The 19712-nt window shown below is 42.4% G+C and overlaps 1 protein-coding gene across 31 annotated transcripts in view; it reads right to left on the reverse strand.

Annotated features, from left to right (window-relative positions):
• LOC100644118 (twitchin) overlaps window positions 1-19656 on the reverse strand; it is a 77050-nt gene extending 57394 nt beyond the window's left edge. For 21 of the 31 annotated variants that reach the window (XM_048414555.1, XM_048414553.1, XM_048414552.1 and 18 more), the window contains exons 1-24: window positions 19268-19656; window positions 14168-14689; window positions 13860-13881; window positions 11534-11696; window positions 11206-11347; window positions 9061-9196; window positions 8223-8426; window positions 7388-7689; window positions 6234-6451; window positions 5663-6068; window positions 4805-4977; window positions 4569-4739; window positions 4386-4465; window positions 4137-4302; window positions 3702-3845; window positions 3268-3441; window positions 2773-2817; window positions 2246-2263; window positions 1442-1486; window positions 1322-1357; window positions 1185-1232; window positions 967-1023; window positions 786-833; window positions 568-636 (exon numbers count right to left, since the gene is read on the reverse strand). In XM_048414555.1, the coding sequence (XP_048270512.1) occupies window positions 568-636; window positions 786-833; window positions 967-1023; window positions 1185-1232; window positions 1322-1357; window positions 1442-1486; window positions 2246-2263; window positions 2773-2817; window positions 3268-3441; window positions 3702-3845; window positions 4137-4302; window positions 4386-4465; window positions 4569-4739; window positions 4805-4977; window positions 5663-6068; window positions 6234-6451; window positions 7388-7689; window positions 8223-8426; window positions 9061-9196; window positions 11206-11347; window positions 11534-11696; window positions 13860-13881; window positions 14168-14480 (3180 nt within the window). In that variant the 5' untranslated portion in view covers window positions 14481-14689; window positions 19268-19656. Of the gene's footprint in view, window positions 1-567; window positions 637-785; window positions 834-966; window positions 1024-1184; window positions 1233-1321; window positions 1358-1441; window positions 1487-2245; window positions 2264-2772; window positions 2818-3267; window positions 3442-3701; window positions 3846-4136; window positions 4303-4385; window positions 4466-4568; window positions 4740-4804; window positions 4978-5662; window positions 6069-6233; window positions 6458-7387; window positions 7690-8222; window positions 8427-9060; window positions 9197-11205; window positions 11348-11533; window positions 11697-13859; window positions 13882-14167; window positions 14690-19267 lie in introns of all 31 variants that reach the window. The other 10 variants (XM_048414556.1, XM_048414554.1, XM_048414551.1 and 7 more) reach the window with 3 other exon arrangements.
• Window positions 19657-19712: the final 56 nt, after the last annotated feature.

Genomic DNA, 19712 nt, shown 5'->3' on the forward strand with positions numbered 1-19712 from the left:
TTGTTTGGCAGATTGTATCGAGGATGTAGTTCAAGGACAGAAATCCTATCAAAAGCTCAACATTGAAATAGAAGTTACCCTTGTTGGATAGCGTGTCAGTGAAATAGACCTATGCCATAAGTAACACGCTGTGAGTCGAAGCTGTCGTTGACAACGACTACTCGGTTTACGTACTACGTTAAGTGAACGCGCCTCGTCTTATGTTTTTTCTAAAAGTTCATGCTACTAATTACTTACAAATTGTAATCAAATATGATACATAACGTATCGTAACGTGTTATACCTTTTTTTTTTATCGAATGCAACGATTACTTAAATACATACACGTCACACAAATATTTGATATTAGGTATTATTAGCCTTCTTGAGTCATTTGCAAGAAGGTCGGACTCACACACGATACTTACTGTTTCTATTCGTGAGACGAAATTCTTTTAAGTTTACACAAAGTAACTCTTTACGGACATTAATTACGACGTTAATAAGAAGAACTGACAAGGGAGTGATTAAAACGAAAGACACGGAAAGAAGGGAACAAAAAGAAGAAAACGAAAACTGATCTTTTACCTTTTCTGTCGTCATCTTCTTTTCAACGATGGAAGAACGCCTGCTTTCTGTCATGACCTCTGCTTCCATCTGTTTGCGCATGAAAAAGAAGGAAAGGATAAATTAATGTAAGAACGAAAGAATTTTAGTTTGTAATAGAATATTAGTTTAGCCGTGATAAGTGGCATTTGCTAATTAGCATTACGTAGTTTAGGTTTAATTATTCTGTACTCGTGTACCTTTTGCATAGACAAGCGACGCGGTATTATGCGGCCGTCTTCGAACATCTGCGTATTAAAAGTAACAAAGTAAATAAAAAATAAATAAGAAAGCTACTGGGTTTCTACAGTTAAGCGATTTAGCATCTACTTATACTGTTCTGTACACTGATTAAAGGGTAAATACAAAATAATGTTTAACCTTTTCTTCTGTTGCTACTAAAGAACTTCTTCGACTTTCTGTTCGTATTTCTTCTACCTGTTAAGAAAATTAGGAAAAAGGATAAATCAGTGTTAGCTTCTTTATGCCTATATAATAATATTTTATATATGAAAAATTCTATGCAAAAAGTTATACATATGTAAACATTCTGTATGAAAAAATTATATAAATTTAATTGATAAACAATTGCTACTCACTCTACTAATAGACTGCTTGCGAGATACCATTTTTTCTGCTTTAAGTTCCTGGAATAAGAAAAACCAAATATTAATAGGAATAAGTACGTGAAGATTTGAATAAGCATAGTAAATTGAAAAGATAGAACCATTCTTACCTCCTTCTTTTCTTCTCCTTTCTTCACAATCTTTTTCTGCAAACACAAATTCGTTTAATTTATTTCTCTATGTTTTGATCTAACAAGTAAATATCTTAAAATTCGTATACAAAATATTACCTTTTCAACTTCCTTCTTTTCTTCGACTTTCTCTTCTGGTTTTTTCTATACAAAAGTAAATCGTTATCAATTCGTTTATCGATTGTTATGAATTGAATAATGCAACATTCCTACCTTTGAAATAATTATACACACGTTCGACGTATATCATACACTCTCACTAATAAGTTTACTCGTATGTCACTAAAATGTACACATGAAAGTCAAATTACACAAAACACAGACATGCATGCGGAAGAATAGAAATAGAGCGAAAGGGAGAAACAGGAAAGTAGGACAAATTACAAGTTATAGCTTTTTTAAGGAAAATTTCAAAGCCCAGCTTCTAAGGTAAGGGTAAAGAAAGTTTGCTGAAAGCTTAAGCATTAGATTATATGCGAATAAAGATGAGATATGTGTTTCATAATGATGAAATGATTTCAGATAATTTTGCTGCAATAGAATAGATCTTAAAGTAACAATAGAAATAACTTGATGCAAATAGGATCAGAAATAATAAAAGCTGAAACATATCAAGGTTTATCAATGAAAGCTGAAAAAGTATGTGAAGCTGAAAAGAAGCAGTTAATATAGTAAAAGCTGAAAAGGAGAGCATTTAATTCGCAAAAAGCTGAAAATAATTTTTGTCGTTAGAGGCATGCCTTTCGTCCCTTTGGATCGATTGGATCGAATCTATAAGCGTACGCATAAAAGCCGCATGTAATAATTGTTCGCAATACTGTTCTTGCAATGCAATCGGAAAGCCGATTCGATAATTCGAGCGCATACTCTGTCCAAATGAAATATTTGACACTCATTCCTCACCTGTAGAACTTCCAGTTTCTGAAACAGACAAATAAACGATCGTGTTTAATATCTTGTCAACGAGATTGTACACAGATATTTCCCAGGCATTTTTGAGTCGCAATTCCTTTTTATTATAACCAAATAACTTTCTTAATAAGATGCCAATCGAGAAATATTTTTAATAAAGTAAATAATAATAATAAATATATTTCAGAATAATTCTAACTTCTACAACATAATTCTAATCCCACAGATTAGGAACCTGGACTGTATAACTTTTGCAATGGTTTTTACATAAACAAGTTTCTCATAACATAAACATATGTATGTAGTTAATACAGGGGAACACAAAGCATTCATACAAATATAACCACTACAAGGAACCATAAAGGGTGCGAGCAAGAGGTAAAATGACGCTGCAGTTTGTATTTCTAGATGTGTACCGTGTAAAGTAAAAAGGTTTTGCTTCAAAAAATTGTCACTTTACGTAAAACATGACTTCCACCTTTGTGTGAAAAATGAAAAAAAAAAAAAATTATTCATACCTTCTTGGGTTTGTCGATACCGTTCTGTCTGTTGTCGGGTATATCCTTGAAAATAATTAAAAAAGAAACATCTTGATCAATCTTTTAAAGTCTTAACAAAAATTCTCCTTAAAGAGTATAGAAGAATATAATTATACCGGGTGGTCTAAGGTTTTCACTTGTCCGCTTTGTATTCTATGAGCATAAATGAAAAACCGACGTTACATAAACATAAATCCTTCGAAGTTTTATTTAAGATAGTAGAAAATGAAATTTACTATTTCACAAAACTTGTTTCGATTACCCTTCGATTTTGATAATCCATGTTTGAATAACGTTACTTTCCTATTTATATTCGTAGAATACATCCACAAAGTTCAAGTGGAAAAACCATGGAACACCTTGTATATCAGACACGTTAGAAAAAAGTTGATACGAAAAAATATCCAATGATTAAAAACATAATCTGAACTGTATGTATATCTGTGTAAATATGTGTAGCGTGTATGTGTGTACCTCTACTTGTGAAATTGTTTCCGAGTCTGGTTCCTCGATAATCGGCTCCGCGGTGCTGGACTCGATTACACTCACCACTTCTTCCTCCTCCTCCTCCTCCTCCTCCTCGTACTCTTCTTCCTCTTCTTCATCGGGAACGGTTTTTTTGTCATCGTACCAGATCGAGCTTTTTACCTTTTGTACCGTAATATCGAGATGCAGTTCAAAAGAGCCGAATTATCGTACAGATTAAATGAAAATGATAATTTGTTATCGATCATCGTTTCTTTTAACTTTATCAAAAGCAACTGTTACTTTGTGTTTACGTGAGTCTGTGTTCTTAGTGTGTAGCAAGGGATAACTGCTAATTACGAGCAAATAGAGGAACGAGCACGTAACAAAAGGAAAAGACAGGTTAAATCGAAAAATAGTGTAATCGTAAGAACATTCGCTACCTTCTCTTCTTTCTTTTCTTCCTTTTTCTCTTCTTTCTTTTCTACCTTCTTTTCCTCTTTCTTTTCTTCCTTCTTCTCTTCTTTCTTTTCGACCTTCTTCTCCTTCTTCTCTTCCTCTTCTTCCTCTTTCTTCTCTTCTTTTTTCTACAATACGTACAAGGAATTGCATGCAACATTCAAGGACATATATATACATATGTTTTCAACCACCGTGAATTGAATATGGAAACGAACGCAATTTACTCGTGGATGGGGAGAGACAATTCGAACGAAGATTTCTGTACGTCTAAACAAATATTGTGCAACAAACTCGCGACATTGCACGTAACTTGAAACATTGGAGACAATTTGTAACAGGGGGAAGAAACAATATCGAGCCATCTTTGATCATCAATTTTCAAACGTTCGACCATCGTCGAATTTCGTGTTTCTTACCTTGACGACCAGTCGCGCCGACGATTCGTCTTGACCGAATTCGTTACTAACAACTACTTTGTATGTTCCCGAGTACGAAGTGGAGGCAGACGTGATTGTCAGTTTCATGTCTGTACCATTGAAAGATATCATAATGTCCTTGGAGGATCTGACTACCGTGGAATCTCTGCAGAAGCGAAAATAGTCCAATAAGTTTAAACGACTGGGCAGAAAGCACGTAGAGGTAACCGTTTAAAATAATTTATTTACCTGTACCACGTAACGGTAACTTTGCGATCCTGTTTCGAGAGGCTGGCGACAAGTTCGATCGATTTACCCTCCTCGATCGTCTAAAATACAACAGATTATTCAGATTTGTCGGTTCCTTTTTAACGATAGGAATACGCTATCTCTGAAGAGAAGTGGCATAGTCGTTTCAATTGTGAAACTCACCGCAGACTTCAAGCCGGATATAATCTTGGGTTTCTCTCCTTCTTCCATAATCTCCGTCACTTCTACAACCTGCGACGTTGCCTCTCCCTTTTCGTTGCGAGCTACTAACTTGTACACACCCTTGTCGGAAACCGATACTTGCTCGATTTCCAACTTGACAGCGAATTCTCCCTGCAGGTGTAAATTTCGTTAGCCTGGCATCTCTGTTATTGTTAAAGCGAAAGCTCGTTACGTACGTCTTTGACTTGCTCGATGTGAACTTTGTGCCTCGTGTCTTCCTTCACGGCCTTCGTTTCTTTGAACCAAGTACAATCTGGCGTGAACTTGGAAAGGACGTGGCACTCTACAATGACCGTCTTCTTCTTCACGATCTTGATAACCTTTGGCTTTTCCTTGATCACAGGTATAACTAAAATCACACGATGGAAACATGTTATCGGTCCCTTGTACTCGAGAAGCGTTTTAACGTCTACGATATTCCTGTGACATCAACTCGATAATTAACCCTTTCGCTTCGGCAGTCAAGTACTGTCATTGAACGGAAACGCGCGACAGAATGCGTGGTTGCTGTATATACGTTTTCCTAGGTCTTAAATAATAATAATTCTTGTAAAAGCCGTATATGAAATACCGTTTCACTGTCAATGGATTTAATAGACTTTTTAGCATGAAATAGTATATGATCGTTTGGATGTTTTAAATATATTACGTGAAACGTTTTGATATTGTTTCAACAATAAGCAACTTTAAGAAGTGATTGATCCAAGAGGTCAATAAAATCAACAGAAAATGTTCTGCCGATGACGAAAGAATATATTATTGACTACAGGTAGCACTTGTATATGCATCATTTGGATGCCGGATATATGGGGTTCTGGACTCCAGGAGAGGCTGCCTATATGCAGCACTCGAAGCGAAAGTGTTAAAGATGGAATTATGGGAAAAAATGTACGAGCTCCTGTTTCAGGAATAATCGCCTCTGTCGCGAAGACTTTTCGCGTTGCGTCTTTAAATTTCCCATAAATGCGTGAAAAATGGCAAATTATCGATGCACACTAGGAGATAACGAAGCTAAGGTATAGGTGAAAACTCACTCTCGACGTTGAGCGTCAGGTTGGCGTTCAATTCGCCAAGATCGTTCTTGATATTACATTTGTACAAGCCCGAGTCTTCTGGGCCAGGATCGTTCAAAGTCAATTTGATATAATAGATATCCTCCTTCTCTTTAACAACGCTGATCGAGATCTTCGAAGACTCCTTCACCACCTTGCCGGCGTGAGTCCACACAATCTCGGGCTTTGGATTTGCCTTTACCTTGCAATCCATGATCACAAGTTTACCCTGGTTTTGCGACTGAATACGCGGTTTCTCCACAAACGTCGGACCATCGCCTTCCGGTTCTGGTTCCGCTTCGATGTTCAAGTTCAAATTGGCGTTGCTTTCGCCGTATTCGTTTTTCACGTGACATCTGTAAGTACCGCCGTCCGGTGCTGAAGGATCCTGCAACAGACATTTAGATTTATCGCCAGTTTCTACTCAGCCTCGAGAATCTTCAGCGGTAGAATGAAGCTCGTTACGTATCCGAATTTACTAAAATAATTGTAACGCTATGAAACGAACAATTGCTAACGTAAGATTACGATAATAAAATTTTCATGATATTACCTTGATCTCCATGATCAATTCGTAAACGTCCTCCTCCACGGTTTTCGTCTTGATCGAAATCTTGGAAGATTCCTTGACGACGTTGGTCCCACGGAACCATGTGACTTCCGGTTTTGGATTCGCCTTGCATTTGCACTTCATCGTGATCAAGGTACCGGTTTCGTTCGGAATGATACGCGGTTTCTCGACGAACGTCGGCGCGAAACCAGGTCCTTCTTCTGCATCTTGGAAAGATCCAGGGTTAAGCACGGTCGCGAGCAGAGTCCACTTCCGACCGCTCAAACGGCAGAAGCGACTCGCTCAGCCGAATCACGATTTTGGTCGAACCAAATGACTTTTTATTCGACGAAAATCGCGATCCAGCTGGTCAGGGAGAGTTCGATTGATTTTAGTGTTAGCGAAACTTGGATGACGTTAATTTTTCTACTATACGCTGTTCCTGCGAATTCTCGAGCTTTCGCGCGAGATTCAGCTCAGGATTCGAAGCGGGTTATAAAGCGACCAGAAAAGGACTCTGTGATTAGTTAGCGATAGCACAACATGCACTTACCTTCCCTTGCAAACAACGAGGAAACATATCGTGTCTGTACTTGTACGCGAATAGCACAGACGTATTCTTCCGATGGTCATTCTTTTTTATTCGATTTTGTTTTATAAGAAAAACGTGCTAGGAAAGGTGGAAGGTCCGAGTTTCACAGGGAACGTCTCGTTTGGCTGTCGACTCAGAACGGTCGAACCGTTTCGCAAAAACGCGGAGTAACGTACAGTCGAACTTGGGTAACTCGAGCATTCGTAGAATGCCCAGAAACAATGCAGAACTCCTGAACACTTTACCCGTTTATCTCGCAAATTGTCTTAAGAATATCAATTATTTTTCCATTTCTTTTCTCTGTAATCCGTACGTAGAAAGGCGAAAGAATCGGAATTAGCCCGAGTTAACTTGCTATAAGACCTTTCTGTAGCTTATTATAGCTTCCTTCTCTCGAATTAATTTCAAATAATAGGAATTTAAATGAAATTAATTCGATGGATCGAGGAAAGGGTTGAAATATTCGAGCTACCGAACTTTGACTGTACTTTCTCGAAAAGTAAAAGTGAAAAGAGCAAGAGCCAACGAGAACCGCGCGGCGTTTGTTGGATCGAGAGGGACTTGCCTTGGAAGTTGAGCGAGATGTTGGCGTTACTCTCGCCAAAGTTGTTAAACGCGTTGCATCGATAATTTCCGCCGTCGGCCTTCGTCGGATTCGATATCTCGAGCGTGAGCAAATACGTGTCCTTTCCGGTTGCCTTGCGTGACATCTTCACGCGTTTGCTGTCGGTGATCGCTTTCTGGCCTTGGTACCACGTTATATCCGGTACCGGATGAGCTTCCAAGATACACTCCATAATCAAAACGTCTCCCTCTTGTCGAATAGTTGGCTTCTTTGGGAAACGCGGTGGTTTACCGTCTGGTATTCTGTGTAAATCCACACGTCAGATACTCGGCTCGATTCTCCGTTACGCGAAGATCGAATCTGCGCCACAGATGTAGTTTGCGCGTTCGTTGTTCGAGTTTCACGGGTCGTCGCGTCGCTAGGAAATTTTTCAAACAAGCTTCCCCCTATCCCCTCCTAGATTTATGACTATTACTTTTATTTGTTACGCCGAGCGAAGAAGAAACGAAAAATTTGTAGCTCTTTTTTCGAAAATTGTAGTTCGAATTCGAAAATTTTCAACTTTCCTCGGTAAACCGCGAAACGTAAGCGGATTTTACACGCAATAACAAAGTTTCCCGATTACCTTTTTCTTTACTGGATTCTGCTTTATACGTTTCTCCGCGTCTTTTATTTTTAACGAAGCGTCGCTGTTCAACGCGTTTAACGCAAGAACCGCGTTCGTGGCACGGCATTACTCTCGACAACAACAGAAAGGAAAAACTCGTAGCTTTTCACGAGTACGTAAATCTAGCGACGCGACGATCATCCGACTCGAAACACGGTCGATGCATACTTTAGCTTGTCACCCCCCTCGAAGTTTAAGTTAATGGTCGCCACACCCTGGCCGTGCTTATTCTTCGCGACGGCTCTGTATTCCCCTGCGTCGCCTTTCGCCACGTTGTCGATCTTTAACCTCGCGAGATGGTACAGCTTCTGATCGAGTTCCAGCGACATGCTGTATCTTCCTCCTTCTTTCACCTCTTCGCTACCGTGATACCTAATTCGTGCCCATCAAACCATCATGTATGCTGAGTGCGTTCGAAGGGTGACGCGATTGGAAGTACGAAAGTTCGGTCGCTAATGACGTTCGACTATCGGTCTCGAGAAATCAGAGACAAAGAGAGAAGGGTAGGGCGAGCGGCATGCTGTGACAGGACTACGATCTAGTGTCTCGATAATTATTCATAGATTTACAGGGCGTAGCTCACCGATTTTAACGACTTTCACGCACGTTATCACGATCAACGTCCCGGGTAATTTCATCGATGCTCGTGAAAATATTTCAGCAGCCATCGGCCAGCTACGTTACGAACGCATTATCCACGATACAACTTTTATATTCCACTTCGTTCCCGTTACATACTCGTGCAAGTAGTTTAACGATTTTCGTTAACGACGAATGCTGAAATACTCAACTGGGTTCTATCGTTGAGAAAGAGAGAGTCGCGTATTGGTGAAATGTGACTTGAGACGTTGATCTTGACGACGTACCTGTCGAATCGTTGAAATTCGTGAAGCTTGCCACATACTATACCGGATGTTAAAAAAAAAAAGTGGCCGATATTTGTAAGATACGATTGTTGTCATGGTCCCGACGTACTTCCGCGCTGTAGACGTGCACGCAATCTTACCACTTGACACTCGGTTTCGGGTCGCCGACTAATCGACATTCGAAGGTGATGGTGTTACCGTCGTCGGATTGCCTTATCACCGGTCGTTCGGTGAAGGTCGGTTTAATACCGTCGTCAGGTACGGGCGCCTCGTCGCCTATGTTCATACAAACGATCTACGTGTCGAGAGATCCCTTTACAATATCATTGCTGTCGCTTAATCCCTTCGCACCCTTATCTGGTTCAGCGACCAGGCAACCAGGCGCACGGTTCGATATTCAACCCGTACTGCTTGATCTGGTTGCGGAAGGTTTAAGCTCTTCGATTCAAGGTCAGAGCTACGTATCGATTCGAAGTTGCGCTACATCTTCTCTACTTATCGCTTTCGTTGGAAACAGCCTGATTCGCCTAGCAAACCGACATCTCCTAACTTAGGTTGCTTTTCATCGTAGTCGTGTTCATTTGTTCGTGAAACACGCGTTACTTTACCCTTTTTCCTGCCACTGTTTTTCTTTCTTTTTTTTTTTTTGTCTTGTCCTGTCCTGTCTGTACGATGGAACGACGTTTGTCTCAACGTCGTAGGAAAGTCTGACTGAACGCGGTCTAGCGTTTCCTTGCCAATGTAATTACGCTCTCTCGGTTATTTACATTCTCTTGTTACTACATAGAAAAGCTCATGTACGTTTACCACTCCATAAACTCTTTGGTAAGTGCGATAATTGGCTAAGCGAGTCAACCCTTACGTTGCGTAATTCGTTTCTTCGACTGCGATATTCTCGAGTGGTGTCGATCTTGGAAAAGGAAAACACAGTCCCTCGATCTTCCATTTTCTATTTTTTATCTCGTCTTTGTACGTTATCGTCGATCTCTACATCGACGAAATAAATTACAATCGCGAATGGATCGAAGTCCGATCGGTCGATGAACGCGTAAACGCGACAGCGTTCGTCCAATGATCGAATATCGCAGCGTAAAGGTTTATGAAACGTGAAATCAAAGTATATATCTACGTTTGTACGGTTACGATTCAAGTCCCTTTTAGTAAAGTCAAATTAGTCGATAATCTCTTAAAACACATCTGAGCGTACGCATGAGTATATGTACGTTATACATAAGTCTAACATCGAATGCTACTGTTTCTATCGCGTAACGAATATTACACGTGAGAAATTCACACGGCAAACGTTGTTCGTGCCGATGAGAAGACTAATGTGTACGTGACTGTAGCAACCTAACGAAGCGTCAGCACGAGGCGATCCGCATCCCATGCACCGATTTTATCTTTCAACAGCGTTGAGACTAGCTACGCGTACTCTTTCTTCTTTCAATTCTGTGTCGAAGATTTGAACCGAATGGAAGATGTCTCTGATCGTTTCGATGATCGTAGACAACGTTGAAACATAAAGATTGCACTAGTTTTCTTATCTATCGGATGCGTGGAATGCTAATCGAAATTAATACGTGATTGAAGCAGCTTTATCGTTACGGATTAATTAGAATTCAATTTGCGATCTATGCTGTCGATCTATGCGGAACTCCCGATAATCCTTTTGCTTTTAGTCTTCTTTTAGATTAAATTGGGCTGTATATCGTCGCTCCGTCGAGCTAACAATCGATACGTGCTCATTGCTCGACCGAGATAAATCATTAAAAAATAAATACCACACGTACGGATGGAGACAGAATATGAGAAGAAAAAAAAAGTGTAAGGTGGGTGAGAAGAAAAAATAAAGAATAAAACAGAGACAAGGTCGAAGGGAGGAGAAAATGTACAGGACAGAAATTCAGAGAACGTGTGAAACGTAGAAACAAGATAGAGGATCACCGATATACACCCCGAATTAGTAGAGACAGAGTAAAGTGAAAAGGTGGGTGACGGTAAACCGGTTTACATTTCTTCTTAAGCGACGGACGCATCGCTGGAATTTCTTCGGATCGTCGATTCGACGAAAGAAACAAAAGGCGGATCGAACTAACGATACCGCGTGTACCGTTAACTACGCTAACTACGAAAAAATGAAAAATAAATTTCTTTATATTTCTTTCGATGACGCGAACGTGACGTCGAGCCGATGTCGCTACGAATCGAACAAATGTAAACCGGTGCCATCGAGTGTTCGAGCACGTGGATAGCGAAAAAGTGAGCTGATTTTCTATTATACTTACTATCGAAGTTTAGGGAAATAGTGGCGTTGGATTCGCCGAGCTCGTTCTTCGCGGTGACCTTATATTTACCAGCATCCTCGACGGTCACGTTTTTGATTTCCAGAGTCGCGAAGTACGAGTGGCCATCTTTATCGACGGTTAGCTGAAACGTTTCGACGGTGTTTGATAAAATACTTGCTGTTAGAAACACAGGGTAATGATTCATTGTTAGAGCCAAGCGATCGTCAACGATCGTCGGAGCGTATCGCTAGTGGAGCGAAACTAATAATTTCTCATACGTCGATCTTGTAGCAAAGTTAGCGATGTACGAAAGGAGCCGGCGACTAACCTTGTGCCTCGGTGAATCTTTAACCAAACTTCCATCGTGAAACCACGTTACTTTTGGCGTGGGATCAGCCGTGATGCGACATTCGAAAAGTAATCGTTTACCGTCGTCTTCTTGTCTGATAGCAGGCTTCTTCGCAAAAGTTGGCGCGATTCCATCGATTTGTCTACAAGAGCGGATGAAAATTTAAAGTGGACGTAAAAGCGTTACTTTCGTTGGTGAAATATCAGACTGCAAACGCAAGTGTAATTTCCACTCTTGTCATCTTTGTTAGGTGAATAAACGTGTTAGTAAGCGCCGCCTGATTATCAGTAGAACAGGTCGGTATTTGGTCGGACGAGCCAAAATTCTCCTACCTATGCAACACGATACTTTCACGAGCAAAAATACTAATCGCTAATGTTGTATCAACGCGTTCTATGTTATACGTAAGAAGATTAGCCACGAGATTCGAGCTTATTTCTCGAAACGTTCACGAAACAGAGAAGTCGTAGACGTTCGTTAAATTTGCCATAAAGTGAAACGTAATCTGGCAGCACCGATGCCACGGCGATATCTTTTGTTTTGTTTAGACGTTGCATATACGAGTCAGAGGTATCGTACTATGGCGCCGTTGTTAGCCAGCAGGAACAGAGCCCCGTAATGGCTCGTTCGAGAGACGCTTCGTCTACCAGAAGCTGGTGTAAAACGCGAGATCAACGAACCCCTTTCATTCAAGCTGCATTTGAATCGGAATTTCCTGCTGAAATATTGCGTCGTTTCCATCCTATTGCGCGCCCTCGTACTCGTTCTAGCGCGTAAAACGGCCAAAGTATAATAAGCATGGTCGATAGTTCGCTACTATGACGTGGTGGAGCGGAGCTCGAATCAATTTGCCGTTACTGCCGCGGCATTTGACGAAAATAAAAAGAATAACGAGGCGAAGCGATCGTTCCAAAGTGTAAAACCAATAAGATGGCGCGATAGGAAAGAACGGTAGCAGAAGGGAGGAACGTCGAAACTAACTTTAGCAAAGAAGTAGGCTGCAGCTGTTTCCTGCGGCTTCCACGCTACGGTCAATTAGCCGATTCGTCTCGCGGATCGTGATTCGTTCTCGTTGCAAATCGGAGGGAAGAATCTCGCGGCGGGACCACTCGGGAAAACGTAGATTTTCGAATCGCAGAAGGATTTAGAAAGGTACGGGCGTCAAAGGCTCGCGTTACTTTTAGAAATTCACGGGAATCACGTCTGTTGAACGGCTCCGAAAATATAACATCTCGCCAAGCGCCTCGTCACGTTCCCGAAGAAGCAACTTTCGACCCAATTTCTACCTGCCTTAGAACGTTCGCCGAGCGAAAAATAATCGTGCAAAAATATTTCCCCGAGCGATGTCAACGCGCTTACGGATAAATATCGGCACGTACGATACAGCGGATCATCGTACAAACGCGGTTTAGAACGTGGAAAGACACGTTTCGATCGACCGCCTCTTCGTTCCTCGACTTCGACTACTTGTCGATCTCTCGGAACCGAATCATCGTATCGGCGAGGAAGCATCGGTTGAAACAATTCGACGTGGCAAGGGTCGTAAATATTTCGAAGCTGCCACGAGCGCGTACATGGATACTTTGTAATAAAAAAAAAAGAGATGTTCAGGCAACGCATCGAAGATAGACAGACGGTCGGCGAACAAATGTCGTCGGTTAAAAGACCGAGAATGAAAATAGAGGAGAGGATCTCGATTCTATTTCCACGTCGACCAGTCAGACTCGTATGCGTGGGCAGAAGAAGAAAACTGAGCGATCGGCCAGCTAGAACAGCCGTAGCTGTCGGTTTCTCTTATCGGACGAGCGCGTGAGCGCACGTGAACGCGTCCAGAAATAGCGAGCATTCCGCGACGATTATTATTAGTTAGCCGCATTTGATGTGCACCTAAACATTGTCGACGAAACCGCTCGTTTCGTTGCAGTTGCTTCCTATCTTGCCCGATATCTTTTATTCCGTGTTTGGTTAGTTCCTTTTATCCGATACAAGCCACGATTCCGACAAACGGTGGGTTATAATGTTAAATGTAGGTTATAATCACTCGCAAGCATTCGTTGGTATTCGTTGAAAGCAAGCAGATCACTCACCCCTCTCTGCTCAGATCTTCCGCCGCTAAAACCATAAAAAAGAAACAGAAAGCGTAGTAAGCGAAGCGTATGGTACGTGAAACGCATAGGAAAGAGAAACACAAGAAGCGTTAGAACAGCGAAATAAAAATGAAAAAGGGAAAGAAAAAATAAAAGACAGAGCCTGGAGAAGCGACAAACGTTCATCATTTCGAAACGCAATCGATCGTCGAACTTACTTCTCTCTAGGCTCGTCGACAGCTGGAAAATAACGAAACTTTATTTCGAATCTTTCGAATTGAATGGAAACGAAGAGAGGAAGCGTTAGGTACACGTGAAACGTAATAAAAGGAGAACGGTATTTCGGTTATAAGGACACGGACAGTCCGAGACCGAAAACGAAGGGGTCAAGAACGTATCTATTAAAAGAACAATCTTTCGAGTAGCGAACGTCGAAGTAGCGTGTAACGCGTTGCGCAACGTGACGCAATTTACGATAGGGAGGAAAAGAAAAAGAAAAAAGTGGCAACGAGAGGCAGGTACTCACGGCTGAAATTCAGGTTGATCGAAGCCGCGACCTCGCCCATCTTGTTCTTGGCCTTGACCTTGTACAGGCCAGCATCGGTCTCTATAACGTCGTCGAGCTCCAGAACGACCAGGAACTTGTTCGTTCCGATGCTCTGCATCCTGAAATTGGTCCTCGCATCTGCGCTGAGTTCCGTCTCGCCTCGATACCACGATATCTCGGGTTTAGGCGCGCTGATCAGCTGACACTCGAAGATCAGCCGGTTCCCATCGTCCTCCTGCCTTAGTTGCGGCTTCTGGGTGAAGCTCGGCGCGAAATCGTCGGCGACCCCCATGGTGTTGGGTCGCCTTCGCCCCTCCTCCCTTTACCGCGAATTTCTCGGGTGGCGCGCCACCCTCTCGTCTTAGAAATCGAGGACTCGCTCGGTTCTTTGCTTGCCGATAAATCTCGTCTATCCGCTTCCAGTCGGTTTAAACGGCGCCGACCCGCGGCACCATCCAACCGTTAGCCTCCTTCCCTCGCTGATGACGATCCTCGTCAAATCTGTCGATCCGAAAGACCGTCTCGATCAGAATTTAGCGATAAATGATTTTCGTATCCGGTATCGTGGAAAGATACTTCGGTTGGGAAAACTGTTGCTTAACGGAATAAGGGAATTCGGTGTTGAAAGGGTTGATAGTCGTTGCTAAATAGACGTTTCGTAAAGCAAAGATTAGCGACCATTAAGTCGAGCGATAGATTAACTTGGACGGCTCGAGATACAAGAACAGCTTTTGATCTCACAGTCACGGGTAATGCGAGCCAAATTATTATATTTCGCGCGTTACATCCAAATTCAAGAAAAGATATATCGCTACTGAGGAATTCAAAATAGATTTTATGTAATTCGAAAAATGTCCTACCACCGCCGATATCTTTCGTCGTTTGTAACTTCCCTTTGAAATTTACGCGTTTCTTCCAACTTGTACATTCTCGGACATTTTCGTGCCCTACTTTGCAGAATTTCAGGCTTTCGGAAATATTCGAAGCGTAGCGTAGGAGCCGGCGGCGGAATTCCGGCGAACGATAAAATCAGACACCAATGGGAAACAACGTTGGGAAGCAATCGGTATTTTCGTGGAATCCGCGACTCCAAACGCGGGTTTTCAGGATTTTCCAACACGTCCAAGGCCGAACAATGACGCAACACCTCTATTATTAATGCGACTCTTGGCTCGAAAATAGGTGAACCAGTTATCTCGGTAATCGGTTATTATGTTTGGCATCTAATAGCGAAAATGCACGCGTTTGATTTACGACTCGTCTGGCGAATCAAAAAATCTTATCTAAACGCCTTCCGAAAAATCTGCATCTCGTGCCATAGAAAATTTCCTCCACGACGACGACGGCGAAAAAAGAATTTACGATTCGCAAAATCATCGATTCCTTCGTATTTAATCGACGCGGATGTAACGTTCCGACCTAACTAATATAACTTCAAAGTACAAAGTAATTTCGTCACGATACGAAGCGTTTACGGTGGCTGCGACAAGTATTGGCACGTCGTTTTATTTATCGTAGCTTCTCGTTAATTAGGTGCGAATAGACGAAACCTCGTGAGCTTTGGTACGCGGAGAAGGCTTCGTTCCCAGGATAAGGATACGCGTAAATACTTCCTGTAACACCGTTGTAAGTACAAGAGATGGGACGCGACAAGTAGCGTAAAAATCCGAGGAAAGAAATGCAAATCGGAACGAATGCACCAAATGTTACAACGTCACGGTAAGACTTGGCAACGAGCCTCGAGACATTCCTGAGATTGCTCGGCTTCGTAACGCTCGTTCTCATTCTGCTCCTTTCCTCCGCTTCGTTTTCATCTTCGCTAACACCGTACTACCGTTTGGCCGTTTAATTCGATGAAACGTAACTTGGCACGTTAGTTTCTTCAAAATCATCTTGGATTAAAATCAAATTGAATCGAAAGAGTGGAAGATACGCGGAGGTGTCTCTGCTTGTAACGTTCTGTTTGCAGCCAGTACTCGAGAAAACCGGGAAAAGGAAAGGAGAGATAAAAACAGGGGGGAAAAATAAAATAAAAAGCAAGCAGTTGAAAAAGATTTACCCAGCGTTCGATTAATAAAGAAAGACGATCTGGGTTAACGACCCCGATTTTCGTTCTACGAAATTGAGATCCGAGCCCGACCTTTCCAAACGGCAAGTTCCTTGCTCTTTGTTCGAGATACACTTTTGACAGGAGAGTTCTACGCGTGCCAAGTGAAGAAGGGAATGACCGAAGATCGAAAGGGACGTTCGAACGCGAACGTCGCGCGTACAGCGATTTCTAAGGTCTTCCCAGCAACTCGGACGAAACTCCTCGTCTCAAATATTCCACGAGTCTGTGCATAGAAAACTGTCTATATTTTTCGATCAAAACGGTTCGTAATAATCGATCAACCGAGTTAACGATCGCGCGTCGATTCGACAGGACGTTTGGCAGTCGCTTAGATCGAAGGTCGTGGTTGGCCGTTTCAAAAATAGGTACACGGATTTTTATGAATGGAAGAGAACGAACGAACCTTGATCGGTATTCGACGTTATTTTCGAGGCAATCGCGTTCGATCGATGTTGGGCGAGCTTTTTCACGAGACAAGCTGAGAGATTTTGGTTGTGGAGGAGCGCGACGATCGATGGACGAACAGGTGTTTAGCGAGTAACGCGATGTCTCAATAGTTTCGTTCGCTAAGACTTGGCATAATTTTATTGTCTCCTCGCGATGTAATATATTCGATGACAGACTGGCCTAATAACAAGTGGCACAATGTAGAGCCGGTTATAAAAAGCATGGAATGAATGAAACATCGTTTAGCAATGGCGAGACAGAAATATCGAACGATGTCGCCGCGTTAGCCGAGAGAAAAAATTAGCCGATGTAATTTTTCTTGCACGCGCCTAACGTCTGCGGTGTTAACGGTGTTACGCGCCACAGAAAAATATCTCTATTCGCTGTAATCTTTGTTCAAAATTTCACCAACGCCATTCGCCACTTTATTCCAGAGAAAAAAATACCCCTTCCACGTAATTTTCGTTTGCGTTTCCAAATATCCGAAACACGGTGTCGTAAAAATGGGAAAAAAGCGTCAAATTTATATTCGAAGAAATATCTGACGCGGTATATCGTTAAAAAGAAAACTATCGTAATCTCAGTTCGCTTTTGAAAATAGCCGAGAAACTGTGCTTAAAATATTATTGGATTCCGATCGATATGTAAATTGAAGAGGAACCGAAAGCGAGGGAGTAGGAAAATTCATCACGAGGAAATGATTCACGTTTCGAATTACAAGCACGGAAAGAGTATTAGATCATCGTGGGGCTAATACCACGGTAAGCTCGGCAAGTGCACTAAATTCGACCTAGAAGTTAAAATTATTGGTCGAGGCATGCGTTTCGTCGCTCTCTTCTTCCGTCTACGCTACTATTTTCCCTGCATCGCTCTTGTCGCAACGTCTATTTCCGTGGACTGAGTCAAATCTATAGCAAGAGAAATCGTACATCGTGGAAATGTTGCTGGTCGCGAAATTCTTTTCTTCTCTCGCGTACGTAGAAACACGAGCCACGAAGATTTAGGAGGCTACAGAGAGTATTTATAGCGCTAATCGTATGGAACGAGCATATCGGAAGGCGCTACTGTACAATTTTTAAATTGTCCGTGAAAGATACGACGAGGCTGAAAGAGTAAATGATATATCGATATTCGACTATGACCAGCGAAGACCAAAACAATGAATTAGTCATCCGTGCTAATTTCAACCAAGCCTGACCATCAACAGGTGTAATTTTCAGGTTGGCTGACCATGAAGTTTATAAATATCGTGGAATTATCAAGCGCGTCGGGCGTACGCGATCGGCCATGAATTTTTGACAAATCGACAAACGTCCATTCGTATTTCTAACATACTTTTAAACCGATCTCTTCTTTACATTCTTCGGATACTTTAGCAGATTTTCTCATCGATCGCGTACTTTGTGTGTTTATATTCGCGCATATACATATATACATATTATATTACTTGTATGTTTATATTCGCGTGTGTGCAAATATTCTACTTGTTTCTTTTTATCATTCGTCTATTGGTTTTCGCTATTATCGTCGATGGTAGCAACGTTGTTCCAGCGAGATAAAAAGGAGAAGATCTTGAAAGAGAAAAGAAAGAGACGAAAGAAGGCAAAAGTGGCGGATAGATTGGCAACGACGATTAAACGAATTTGAAAAAGGTGCGAGAGAAAAGCCGACAAAGTGAGAAAAATATAGTTGGATAGATGGTTGGAACGTCGAACGAGACGACGAACCGTTGCTCCTCGCGTTACGCCCTTCTAAAAATAAGTAGACTTCGAGCCTAGATACCTAGATAGTAGTCTACGAATAGTTTTCGGTGGTCGGACGCGAACAGACTCGTGGCAATTAGTCAGCAAGCCGCTAGACCACCGTTTCGACCACGAACCATCGAAATCTCTTTCGATGCATCGTTATTCGCAACGGTCCGCTTCTGGGCCCACGGCGCCTCGTCTTCTTCTTCTCGGAGCGACACGCGTGTCAAGGTCGCCGTATCGATCATCATCGATTCCAAGATTCTATCTTTGGCGAGCGGAATTTTTCGCCGTTCGAATCTATCGCCGTTTAAGATCGTCGCATAATCGATACCACTCGCGCATTACGTTTCTCGGATTTCCACGGAAATCTTCGAATCTCGATTACGGTTGAGCAAGATTGCACGTAACGCGCACAAGAATCGAAGAAACGTCCAGCTGAAAGAATAGCTTACGCACTGGCGTCCTGATCCAACGATCTCCAAGGGAATACGAACGAGTACAGCACTTGGTGGTGCGGTCGCCAACGAAACGTAACACTTTGAAGCACTGAAGCACCAAAAGCACCCACGAGTCACCATAGACGAAGGTGGAACAGGGTATACGTTGGAAGGGAATTGGGGAAGACGATAAAGGAAGAACGAAAAGGGGATGTTTAACGCGATGGCGAAGGAGGAAAGGGCGCACTGTGTACTTCGTCCATTTTCGCACATTCGTATGCTCGCTCGTATACCCTCTCACGATCAAGGATCCAGTCTGTGAAACGGGAAAACTTACTTGAAGCGAGCGGTGAAATATCCAAATAGTTAGACGAGTAAATACGGTCCGTGGATGGCCGTGCCGACGTTAGAAATCCTCGATTGCAGGCACCTTGGCGGGATTTAACGTGGATCTGTGGCTCGAGTGGGTCGAGCTCGCGGCTCGTCGATCGCGCACTTTGATTCTCGGAAGTCGAAGTGAAATTACGCGTACGAACGTAGAAAAAAGAGAGAGAGAGAGAGAGAAAAAAAAAGAAACGAGTGGGGAAAAAAAGAGAGAAATTTCTTTGATATTCGATCGTCTTTGTCGTGGTCGTCGTCACTGTGTGGTCGTCGCTCCGTTTATAACGTATCCTGTTCGTTTGGCCCTGTCTCTTGTCTCTTCTTTGATACGGAGCGCCTGTCTTGGCCGTCCCAGTCACCGGGGCCCCGCGCGCCAACTAACCACACGAAATATCGCCGTG

Source organism: Bombus terrestris, chromosome 2 (genome assembly GCF_910591885.1).
Source record: "Bombus terrestris chromosome 2, iyBomTerr1.2, whole genome shotgun sequence".
NCBI classification, from domain to species: domain Eukaryota; kingdom Metazoa; phylum Arthropoda; class Insecta; order Hymenoptera; family Apidae; genus Bombus; species Bombus terrestris.